The 13,142-nt window shown below is 40.4% G+C and overlaps 1 protein-coding gene and 1 long non-coding RNA gene across 3 annotated transcripts; both read right to left on the bottom strand.

The window, feature by feature from the left end:
- Positions 1-1,183: 1,183 nt before the first annotated feature.
- Positions 1,184-8,217, bottom strand: LOC147754983 (uncharacterized). The gene is made up of 3 exons (XR_015330201.1): positions 7,121-8,217; positions 1,958-2,080; positions 1,184-1,434 (listed from the first exon to the last, which is right to left on the bottom strand). It is a non-coding gene; the product is annotated as an uncharacterized LOC147754983 (long non-coding RNA).
- A 153-nt stretch (positions 8,218-8,370) lies between these two features.
- LOC111252758 (RNA-binding protein 47-like) lies at positions 8,371-12,492 on the bottom strand. 2 transcript variants are annotated; one of them, XM_022811140.2, is made up of 4 exons: positions 12,169-12,492; positions 9,550-10,314; positions 9,105-9,236; positions 8,371-8,900 (listed from the first exon to the last, which is right to left on the bottom strand). In XM_022811140.2, the coding sequence occupies exons 1-4, from the start codon at positions 12,334-12,336 to the stop codon at positions 8,679-8,681; spliced, it is 1,287 nt and encodes a 428-aa protein (XP_022666875.1). In that variant the 5' UTR covers positions 12,337-12,492; the 3' UTR covers positions 8,371-8,678. The 2 variants fall into 2 exon arrangements, with proteins under 2 accessions (XP_022666875.1, XP_086848980.1); XM_086992854.1 differs by lacking the exon at positions 12,169-12,492 and adding an exon at positions 11,438-11,576.
- Between the last annotated feature and the right edge of the window lie 650 nt (positions 12,493-13,142).

The raw sequence follows: 13,142 nt of genomic DNA, 5'->3' as shown, positions 1-13,142 counted from the left end.
CTGTAAGAGCATAAGACTGCTTCGCATCGTCAGTAAATTGTAAAGTAGTAGAACTTCGGCTTTGTGGGCCATCACTTGTCATATGGGTCGGCCTGAGAAGCTTAAATCCTAGCCAGGTAGCCCATTTCGCTCCAGCTAACGAACCGCGCAACGTTAATTAACTGCTTCGTTAATCCTCGCCTCAACTAACATGGAACTGATTCTAGGTACTTATAAATGGACGAAGATGCGCGGTCCTTTATTGAATGAAGAAAAAAGGATGGTAATAGAAAAGGCATTTATTGTAACCGTTGCTCTGTTCTGAGCAACAGTTACGAGGATATTTAAAGTCAAAATTGTCCAAAGCTAGATGATACGGATGTACTATGATGTCCCGGTATCCTAAGTGAATTTCATTGTACTAAAAAATAAAACAGATAAAGCGGGATCTCGCTTTGCTTCTATGCTAATCACTTGGATTGTCTCTGTAAAACAATATCGGCTATATAGCCTCGTAAGGCCTGCTGATACATAACAACGAGTTAAAAATCAGCAAGCGACAGACATCAAGCGTGACGCTCACGAAAAGCTCTCATTTTGCACAGACATTGCTTTCTGTTTGTAGGCTCTTGGGCACGTTAAAGGTAATTCTCGAGTAAGTTGCATCTTGAACTGACTATAGTCAGCATTTACATACAACATCTGAGGCCTCGATAAGTGCTTTTTCGAACGTTCCAAGACGTTCTTCAATGTTACTTACCTTACATCATCTTCTATCTTAAGAGGAGCTGCTTCTAAGAATACTATCCACTTTGCCATCCTGGACCACCTTATGGTGAGAACGAAATTGTACGCACGTACTTTTCATTACTAAAGTATCTTTGACAGAGCATTCGCACTTGAAACAAATACACAGAGAGATCTAGGACACTTTGAAATGATACTGAATAGCAATATTAGTATAATTATTTAAAGCGAGGCTATATCCATTGACAGAAACGTTTGTTCAAATATTATATCACCTTGCCAAAGGGGCGATTTCAATATCATGCAATGTATATTCAGTGTAGTATACATGTATATGTGTATATATATATATATATAATATATATATATCTAGTCAAAATCATCCAGCTAGAACCAATGAGCTCGATTTACATTTTCATTAAATATAAATTGTTTTATTTAAATATTATACAGAGTGATATACACATGCCATTCGGGTGTGTACTATGACAACAGGCACCAACAATAGGTTGTATAAACTGTAGGCTTGTTTGGAATCAATGAACAGGCCCAGTAGTTTCCTGGCAAGTAACTACTCCTGAATCCCGAATGCCGGATATACACATGACATCTTCAACAATGTTAACATATATAGGACATAGTCCGATGATGATCCTTTGCGGTCAGATCAGTGACTAATTAGAAGCTGTTGTCGAACGGGTTCCTTACCTAAAGACGCATAGCGGTTCACTTAAGTGTATTATTCAGCAATAAGATTTAAGGCATGCTTAAATTCTGCTGAAAAATTTAGAATGATTATAGCTAGGATGATAAGTTTATTTATACATCTGTCATTTATAGAAACTTATATACTTCAACAGAGCTATCAAGAGCAGCAAAAACGATGATAATGCATAACGTTGTTACATACCATACATACACCTACCTAACTTGTCTATGCAACAGTCGCCTAACAATAGCGTGAAATCGTATTTTTTTCAGACCAAATATTTTACTGGAAATACTATTTCAGGGACTAAATATAAGCGAAAATAAATGATGGCTAAAATCATATGCGCGCTGGCCAGATGGAACTGCCGAATAAACAAGTAGTAGGGCCTTAATCGATTTCGCTATGTGTCCCCTGATCCTTTATTAAATTTCGATACTGAGGAAAAGGTTACCTAGGGAATGCCAGAAACCAGACCCTGGACCTCGTTTGAGGACTTCGTCACGCATCATAAGTACTCACTTTTCGTGGAACGCTTGGACTGAGATAAGGACATTGAGTGTTAACGCTTGGCTGTCCATGGCTGCAGCTTATACTAACAGGTTCTAACGGAGGCAACAGTGAATTATTACGGAGCCAAATAACCTAAAGGTAACAAAAAAAAAAAACTACATCGGACTAAACTAAGAAATCGCCATTTTCACATAAATTTACATTTTTGATGCATAACATTGCACTCTAGGACGATGCTAGGAAACCATATTAAGCTATTGATTGTTTGAAACGCGGGCTAATGGTTCGAACGACTATAGATCATCGTATTTACTGTATACCCCACCAGAGACCTGATAACAATTAATCAATCATTAGGTAGAACAAGGCGCAAATTACACACGAATGGCGTTTGCGGCCTGACATAAACAGTGCATCGCAGAAGCAGGATCACAACATTTTCCCTTTGATTGCTTGCGCACACAGACTTTGCAGCTAACAATATGCGCTGATATGTAGAGGGATGAGGTGGGTGGGAAGGAACCAGTTTTGAATTTATCATGAAAACGAAATGTAAATGACACTGTTAGATACGTTTAATTATACATAAGGGGATTCATTATTCCTTTTATGTGCCGCTGAATAAAGGGCGCATGTCCGGTTTATAATGAATTAAGTTATACCAATAGTAACCGTACATTTATTGGTTTCCCACGTCCAGAATAACAGTTGACCTCTGTTTGCTTCTTTCGCTAGGAAAAGCAAACACGTTACACAGATCCACCTACGTCGTTCTATTATCGGACTTTGTAATAGTAACGCCGATAGAAGGGCAATAAAAAAGGGGCTACAAGAAGATTGCACAAGATCTAATATGTAGTGAGGCTGAGTACTACTGCAAATTTAAGACCTACAGAGTAAACTTTACTCTACGTAACAACGACGCCAACAACAGTGGTAAATGATTCAAAAATTAGATAAACCAACAGATTTAAAAAAGGCTGCTAACTAACATTTTTGCATTCTCTGGGTGTTAGACGAACGGACATTCACTGGCATATTGGCGTCTTCCACTATCGGCGCATCCACAACCGGCCTGCTTATTTACCCAGTCGTGCACCTTGAACCAAAGAAGCTCTTACGCGTAGGGACTATGGCTATAAAAAAAAAACCGCGGTTACGCGCATCTCTCTACATAGCAGTCCTAAAATTGAACAGGTTTTGTAAGATACGAAGTAATATCATTGGAAAGCACTTCACTGAACTTCATATATATAGATATGAAGTTCAGCATATATATATATAGCAAGCCCAGATGGCTGCCCGTTTATTGGCATTAATTTATCTAGGGACCTTTTCCGTTTCTGAATAATAAGATTAGAATCTTATTTTAATAGTTTTTCAATCTTGTCCTATTTTCATTATTCTACGAAGATAGTGTAAAAAGGTCTACTAAACTAAGCAAAGAAAGCATACCGATACGGACGAAGTTGCTCTATTATTTACAGCGGAATAACATATTTGTAGATGGCTACAGCAGTCTGAATCTTCCTATCTCATCAGGCCATGTTTTTCTACTCATTTTCAGTAGATGTACGCTTTCAAGCACACTGCGCCTAGAGCGCCATTATCGTCTAGTGTGGCTTGGGACCAGCAGAAAAACCATATGAGAGCTGCTATAGCCACCGACGTCTCACTCGTTGAGATTGCAGGAAACGCTTTACCCACTCAGGCCCAACCGAACTTGCCGAAGGGATTGGCTAGAAAGAGTTACCTCTTCGTTTATGCTGAACTCGTTGATTTGGTAAACCATCGAGCGAACGAAACAGAAGCACATTAATAAAATGACTGGCAGGTTGAGGTGGACTATTTCCACCAGCTGACAGTAGCGGTTTAGAGCGATCACTACTGCCTTTTGTTTTTTTATTTTTCCTGAATGATCTCTCAATTAGCACAGTCATGCGCCAAGTTTGTGAGAGGAGATGCTTTGGTATACGGCAGCGTTCTCGCAATCCGCGGGACAAGTCGCTTCAACGGAGGTTCAACGGAGACTGACCTGCCTTTCATAGTGAGTAACGGAAGCCAGCTTAGAAAAAGATCAGGGCTATGAAGTTTCGACAGGGAAGGTAGCAAATGATTCTTTGGTTGTACCTAGACTATGTAAGTGTTTGTGTCAATCGGGCTTGTTTTTACTTCCTAACATTTGCTACACTAGCATGCAATAGATAAAACGCTAGAAATGAACAGTAAAACAAAAACAGAAAAGTAAAGGAAAAAAAACACTTTCTCTTCTTAAGTATGGCGACATGCCTCTATGTCATGCTTGCACAAATGGCCCCATGTGGCATTAACTCATCGGGGATTCTCAGCACATCTCAGTTGTGACGGCGCTATGGTAGGCGGAGCATAAAACAAAAACTGGAACGTGATGGTCCAATATATAATTTCACAATGTCTGTCCTAATGAATTCCATCATAATTCAAAAAGCTTGAATGAGCTGTCATAATTCGCAGGCAAGGCCGCTATAAGGCGTGCGCATGTCAACGAACTGGTTTTAAATACCGTAGCGCATAGACGAACACTACGGTTGTACCACTCGGTACTGTGACTTTATTTAATGAAGACTAAAATAATTCATTGTTTGTGTACAAGGAGTCCTACAAATTTGATATAAATTACAGAGTAAATTGTCCTTTTTACTGGAATATTTTAAGATAATGACGTTAGGATGTATTCGAGTACCGGATCTTTGCTTTTAGCTATTTCATTCTTAATGTTTCGTGGCTAAGAAGCACTGTACTATGGCTAGTCACTATGATTCCTGTTGAGAAGAAAGCCGCATAAAGCCTTACGCCATAAAGCTTATAAAGGCTGTCAGTGGTGCGAACGTCAGAAACGTATTATACAGGTCTGAGGAGAAAGGAATAACTGTCTCAATTGTTCTTCGTACGAAGCTAACAATTGTACGAGCTCAAAAATGCCGTCCTGAAGGGCTGAGGCATTGTTAGTGTGGACCCCCCAGCAAATTCGTAACGTCAATGGCGCTTCAAGGATAAGCGCTCTTTAATGACGCTGAAATAAACTGACCTCAAAGATCAGGACTTAGTACTGGCCTTTTCGACAAAGACAAGGAAATCAGCTTTGACGCCTTCCCGCTAGCTATGTAGGGGAAATATTTCTATACCTTATATCGTTTTATGCGAAAGAAGGTATATTATTTCCTTTCATAACTAATCCTTGTATTAGGACTGTAAACGAAGCAGCTTTTAACGTTGGGGTTATTTTTTCGCCTGTATGGCTACACATTAAGAACTAGTTCACATAAGATTTGCTCGAGACCCCTAAACTCCAAAGTAAACATTTCGGGGTCTCGAGCAAATCGGAAGTGACGTACGTGTAGGAAAATGAAAATGCTTCGAACCAATGTACCGTAAATAACCATAGTTGTCTCGTTACGGAGCTCAAACGGCTTTTCGGCTACGTCTCTTTGATCATACTTATTTATATGTCGATTATTACAATCGAGTCGTCCGATTAAACCTCAACCACTCCTCTTGACGGAATGGCCACGGAGGTCTGTAAAGCCAGCCGAGACTATCAACTCAGCGAAATTTATGTCTGTGAGCAGATTTGATTAAATAGGCTGGCACAAGTGGGCCTGGGCATACGGTCACAGCAGTCATCTCGCAAAAAAACTGTCTGCGACATTAGCGGGCCAGGTTCGACTTTCGTGGATCGATTTCTTTACAAAGAAGACACCGCGTCTTATGTTCGCTGACTTTTATGATTAGGTAGTGAAAGAAACAGGAGAGTCAAGGCGTTAGAAAGCATACGCTTTGGCGCTGAGGAATTCGGGTCGCGCGGGGAGAAGCGCATAAAAATCGACGAAAGTGAACATGTTCGTGACATCGTTGAAGGATAGCAAGGTCCAATGCACGTTTTGCTAAGTTCTGGACGAAGTTACCGTTATGGATAAAATCACTGCAAATATCACTGCGCCCGCCCCAGAAGACATACACAAAAAATGTACGTTTGAAAACCCATACGTGCAATCTCGGTGTTTTGCCAAATTATATTTGCTTACGATGGTGAATTTGCGTGAAATCAGCCAATTATTTTTTAGCAGCAGGATAGAATTTTCATATCGATACGCGGTCACCAAACATAACACACCGCATTGGTGCTACCCACCAATTTGACCTACGTGGTGTCCTTTCCCTGCCGTACGCTGGCTACTAGAAACGTATCTATGACAAACCATCACCGATCGTGCGCCGTAATTGCTCGGTTTCAACCATGAGTTTGCTCTTTTCTTCCGCTATACCTTGCACGCATTACGGTCTATCGAAGCAAATACAACGTTGTTTTCAACAGGTTGGTAGGGTTAGCCTAGGAGCTTGGGATCGCTCAGGATTTGTTCTTAGTGGTTGTAAATCGCATTTGGTCAGCCGTAATGGTAAGTCACGATAAAATGTTCGTAGAGGCTACCAAATTTCGGACAGCAGGGAATATTAAATATTTACAGCAGAGATCAGCCTTGTAAAATCATGCTGGTACATAACGCATCATTTAAGTGCGGTTTCTTAAGGGTCCTAAATGGAAGAGACTACAGTACAAGATGTACTTGTTTATAAGGGGTATATATTTATGGTAGAGCCTATTTAACTAAACTTGTTAAGAATTTGTTTTTTTTTTGACCATCGACACACCGGAAGATCCTGTCTGGTTTTTTTCGAAGCTTAATTTTTTATGGGATTTTCTTCAATATTCGAGCTATCACACAGCATAAATATTCAGCTTGTGCAATTAGGTCGTTATTTGATGACGAATCGCATATTAGGACTGTAATAAACATGCAAGCGTGATGCCTATCTATAGCCTTAAGCTGTAAGTTATCCTATTGTAGCTCTAGCATCGTGAAGGTAGACACAATAAGTACGAGAATGCTTCTGTGACAAGTACACAGATGTAATCTACTTATCTTTCTGTGAAATATACGCACCAATAGAAGGTCGTCTTTATTGTGTGCCTGAACTTTCTAAAAACGTTTCTATCTTGCTCCGACGAAAATGACCTTTCGTGTTAGCTGAGTTTCGTTAGCGTCTACTTGTTAAAATAACGGTATCTATAGTAAGATGCGAGTGTTTTCCGTAAACAAGTAAAGGGACAATGCAGGAACAAGTTTAACTTACGTTCATAGCCATGCCTCCCCTCTGGAAAGCCGGATGCATGTTGGATAGTTGATCCATATTTGTTGAACATGTATTATTCTTGTATCCTCGTTTCCAATGACGTTAGCTTGTGAAAGACAGAGCGTAGGAACTTGTTTCATATCCATATAGGTTTCAATATACCAATCTGAATTATACTCGTAACAAAAGATGATCATTTCAAGCTTGTGCCGTTTGATGCCACGTTGTTGCACTTTTCTTTGTCCGATATTCTTGATTTTACCGATCAATGAGTTCCCTTTACATGAACGTTTATGAGACATATATAAATGATTAAAATATGATTATTCTTTTCAAACAGGGTAGGAACGTCCGGAAAGGATTTGTGTAACTACAGACACAGCAAGATAGCTGAGTTGTCCACGGTCCTCATTAATACTTTGGTAACTTGCTAATTACTGTCAGAACATGAATGCAATTTTTAGTACAGTTTCTCGCTCATGCCAGGTAACAAGCAACATGCCGCACCATGTAGTTAAATAGTGTATATATATATATATATATATATATATATATATATATATACTATTCGGTATTTGGTACTCCGATACTCGTGTTTCCATTACTGCCGTGTATGGAGGATACGATATAAATTCCAGCTGCTAGCCCAAGAGCTAATATCTTCAAGCTATTTATAATACTAACTAATAATAACTATAAGCTTATCACTATATTGAATAATTTTTTTTAAAGTTACAGGAAGTGCTTTATATATATATATATATATACAAAACACATGAAATATAGCATTGTTCATATACATATGAACAATGCTAGGCTTACAGTTTTCTTGGAAATGCCTTGATAAGTTCTCGGGTTAGCAGCTGGCTTTTATAGCGATCCTTTTATATCCTGATAGTAATGGAGACATTTCTTCTATGACATGACCATCCGAGGAGCACTTCGAGTACAACACGAAGCACCGCATGCGCCGTTTGTCTAGGGCATAATGTCCGCTATATGTAGTATTTGTGTTCAAACTTCTAACACATTACTCCATCGACTCGTTTTAGACGTCTCCGTTACGAGCCAGCCTTTCTTTCCTAGCCATGTTTTATCTACTGACTAGACGACTTAAGAGCTCAAACTACCTCAAAATCAATCCGACACTACCTTATATGAAATCAATCAGAGTTCGATACTGTCGGATGTTCGTTTCCTAGGAACACTAGCTTCCGGCCGCCTAACAATTGACAGACTCCAATACAGTCTTCCAGCCGTTACACTATACAAAATTGTTTATTTCTAACGAAATGCGGGTGTTTTCGCCAGCCAAACAGAGCACCCTGGCGTCTTTTGTTGTGTCTTTTCAATTAAATCCTGAACCCTGAAATATATCCCTTTTTGTAGATATTGGCAGTTGAGCAAAGATGTTTCTCCTAGAAGAATCTACCCCAAAGTTTTGGCTGTTAAAGGATAAACGTTCCCCTCCCATTTATCGCAATGATTAACTGCCATATTTCTAAGACTGGTTACGCCTGTTGGCCATTGCGTCATTATTGGGCAGGGTCGTAGGTTTTCAGTAGTCGCCGCGTCCACGGTTACCACTGCATCCAGTGAAACGACAGGAAGGCGCATCTAATTGGTAGCCACTTGTATGCAGGTGTTCGGGAGCGAATAAGGGATTCTGACTGCAACAGCCGTCACCGCGGGCTGCTTGGAAACACCACATCCGTCGCTCGCGGTTTCGCAAAACTTCCTCGCGCATGTGTTTGTCTGGTGGCGGCTTTGCCCAACAAACCTAAACGAGTCAATGACCAAATTATTATTAAAAAAAGAAAATATTAAATTAACGCGAAGGCATTGATACAGCTTTATTTCAATATTTAATTGCAAAGGCAGGGCCATCTCTTTCGTACTATATATATATATATATCAGGTATACATGGAATATCAATCAAATCAATAAGCCTACAATATATTGAGGGTAATAGATTATACATACTTGTAGTCGTTGTCCATGAAGCACGAGATCTTTGCAGACCTCCAGAGCGGCTTCGGCACGTCCACGCGTTATAAAGTGTACGAATCCAAAATCGCGAATTACCTTTACGCGTTCGACCTGAACACCTCGCATCTAAGAACCAAGTCATAAAGTTAGTCCCAAATCAAGGCCACCATGTAAATTCTTATAGAATCTTTAATCATAGCGTTTGTTGAAATATTTGTATTACATTCGTGTTGTGATTTTTGTTGATATATACCCGCCAGATTCTACACGAACTCCAATGATTTCAGAAATGGTTCCTGTCCGCTTGGTAGCACACGTAACTTTTTAATTGGTTTTCAGTTTTAAACTGCCCTGAAGCACCCTGGATCTTCAGATTACATCATCGAGCACTTTCTATAAATGGTCGAGCACACCCCGGATTAAATTATTGATCACGTACCTCGATTGCTCTGCGTATATCGTTCTCGGTAGTGGTAGCCGCAATGTTCTTCAAATAAAGTACCTTCACGTTCTTCATTACTTCCTCATCCGGTTCATACTCAGGATCGGCCCAGTCAGCGACGACGTTACAGCCCCACGGTCTGGAGGCAACGATTGCCTCCTTAGCGATCATTGCGCACTTCACTGAGCTAAATTCAACGAAGCAAAAACCGCGACTCCGTTCTGATCCTGGATACGCGTAAAGAATGACGTCAGTGACGCCTAGGAAGCACCTCTGAAAGTACTCTAGAATTTCGGGCTGGGTCTTACTTTTGGGAATGTTGGCAACGTAGAGACGTCTACTCATTTCAGGGGGATGCGGAGTTTCTCTTTTGTCAATCTCGTCCTTTACACTCTTCGGGCAATAGACGCCCTCGAATACCTTCCGGTAACCTTCGAAGCTACGCACCGGCCAACTTCCAGTTCCGGGTCGATTTTCACCGGAGCCCCCTCTCGCCGATAACGATGATTGCCCGTGACTTACCCGACGAATCTTTAAAGCTTTCGCTCCGTCGTCTCGGAGTGTTAAACCGCTTAGCTCTAATTCGGCATTGATGGCGTCTGTCTTGCTTCCATACATTGCAATTGCTTCACCACTGGAGGAACCTTTTGAGTCCACTTGTAAAGTAAGACATAACAGTGACTCTGAGCTTTCGTCTGGTCCTAGGAACAAAAGCGCCAGCTGACCCAACGATGTACCGTTCGATATTCCAGAGATATGCAACTGTTTAAAAAGGATGTCACAAAACATCACGAAAACAACTATAAGTGGGCAGGTCAATAAGTGAAAGTTCTTTGCTTTTGTAATTGGACGTCTCGGACCGAGTTGATATAAGACCTCTAAATTAATGCTCCGTTTCAGGCTATTTGAAATGCCTGTATCGGCATTACACTCGATTGCATTGATTTATCATTCAATAATTCATCAACGTGTCAATTTGTTTATATACTCAAAAAGATTTTCTATATGAAATAGTTAGGTGTGATCATGCTCGTCTATCTACCCTGCACACTACCAGCAAATAACGGCGTTAACGATAGCTACATATTGTTGCCGTTACTAGTCATAGTGCATTGTATTTGAGGAACCGGAGAGCTGGAGCCTCAGAATAGGCTGCGATCTCAGCGATGATAGCTTGACTACAATCGTAGCACCTAAAATAATTTGAAAACCTTCCCGTAGCCATATATGTTTTAACATGTTAATGTAACGATGTGTCGATTACGTCTTCGGTTACTGTTTATTTACATGTACGTAATTTTTGGAGGACTAGGCAGTACTGCCGGACACAGGCCGATACACATCTTTATTCAAAGACTTTTCTAGTAATTACATTCAATTGCGGCTGGAAAATTGTTACTGATGATGTTTGACGTTGTTTGTGTTAGCGTCGTAAAAGAGCGTACTCCGACATGTTGTAGCCTGCTCAACATCGAGGCCAGTTAGTTCCAAATTTAACGTCATAAAATGGCTTCCCCACTCCATTTTAACTGTTACACACTTCAGGGCTATTTGAGATTTTACCGCCTTCAGCTACGGTTTTTGTCGAAACACGTCCACAGAAGAAACACGTCCACGGAGTCTACCGTCGTGGATCTTCCAAGAATGATCTGACGTTTCTCCTATACAATGGCGAGGTAATTATTTGCCGAAACGCAAACTTAATTTCTCCCTAAACGCTTTTCCTCATAAATAACATATTTTGAAAGCTTGGAATACTCCGAATGTCAACATTCGGTTTCCTTGACACACAAAATTTGTCAACATTCGGTTTCCTTCACACACAAAATTTGTATTTGATCGTTCATGCAGAGTAACCTTTATTCATTGGCCTTTGCATGCCTACCAGTAGTGGTGCTTCTAACATCCAATTAACGATCGATTATTTTTGCAGTTGGTCTCAGCCCTCGACTATCAACGCCATGGCGATATTGGCGCCAATATATTTCCAGCATCAGTAAAGCCAAATGACGGTTTCGATCATAACTGATAAACTAATCAGCTGGGTTTGTTTACATATTTCCTTTACAAAGTAGTCGAACAGTTGCTGTTGAGCAGAACGCCTATACAACCATTAGTCTTTAAAGTAATCTATGGATGAATAAATCTGCGTCTCACTACCCGCATAGATTTCCGACAAAAACATTATGTTACACGTGATGGCAAGTAAACATAAACCTGGTTTTTATTGGATATCCTGCAAATAACACTGGGTTTCGTTTAAAAACGTGCGTCTTGCCACAATGGAGATGGTATATCACGTGAAAGTAATTATATAACCCGTAACATTTGATGCACGTTTCTACAGGGGTGAGGCTTTCCACGCTTCCAAAGAAAACCCATACACACTGATCCATAGTGCCACAAACCGGTTCTCCTGGACCTATGCAACTACTCGCTGAACCCAAATGAGTTCACAGATGGAATACACTTAGTAATAGATTAGCTGAAAGATTAATAGTGACTACTGCCAGTTCTAATTTATCCAAAGCCTTTTGTAATAGATTAATTTTCATTGCCGTTCCTGAAGTTATCCTAGAGCCTAAACCGTTTTCTATATCTTCGTGCAGTACTGACCTCGCATGCGCCATCCAAATTGGCCTCAACAATGCCTCGAAGTCTGAAAGTTACCGCAGATACATCAAGGACAACCTCAAACTGCGGGAACTCCTTAAGGACAGCTCGTACCTCCTCAAATCCTTGCAGAGACCGCACCTCCGGTCGACTTGGATCGGTGGCTGCCATATCCGGCAACAGACTATCCAGCTTCGTTATGCCAATCGCACCGACAAACAGCGGCTTGTACCAATACTCCCTTGAATAGTAACTGCTGGCTGTATGGATGCGTTCGTGTTGTAACCGATCCTTGCTAAAATTCTGCTATCAACATATCGCAGGTGAGCGCGATTATATTTGCCTTAGCGCGTAGTTTTTAAAAGAAATAAGCATATCTGATTTTTCAGTTAGACATTTATTTTACTGTATCAAAATAGACATTAAATAGATGAGATGAAGTAAATTTCCAGCCGATCTTCTTGTACATTTCTCATTTTTTTCGAGCGTTTCCTTCTCTAAATCTTTCGATTAATAGCACAAAAAGTAAGAACACGATAAAAGCCTTTTAATAAAAATCACTTTGTTTTGTGTATTTTTGACAGTTACGTTACTACAGCGGCATTTCTTGCCTGACGTCCAAGAAGCACGAACAATTATTAAGCAGACGGTTCGGTCGTACTCTTTAAGCTTGTTTCAGTCACGTCAGGAATAAATTAACAGGGTAAAAAGTGCAGTTTAGTTAGATTCATTTACTAGCTTTTATTGACGCACCACAGACTTTTCTCGAAAGGTCCGTGTTCAGAAATTGAAGTATGAAGTCGAGAACAACTTAGATCATCTTCGCAGATTTTTGGACAGGGCTATTTTAGCATCTACCTCGACTGCACCTGCTTATTACCTCGCATGAGAAAGTCACCATTCGTCAATACACAGGTATTGAAAAGGCGGTTATTTACAGTCGTGTTTATATGTGTAGAGCGCAGCGCCACTCTATG

This window comes from Varroa destructor, unplaced genomic scaffold (assembly GCF_002443255.2).
Source record: "Varroa destructor unplaced genomic scaffold, Vdes_3.0 BEIS01000006.1, whole genome shotgun sequence".
NCBI lineage: Eukaryota > Metazoa > Arthropoda > Arachnida > Mesostigmata > Varroidae > Varroa > Varroa destructor.
The sequence above is the reverse complement of the archived record's forward strand: the minus strand, read 5'-3'. Positions and strand labels throughout refer to the sequence as shown.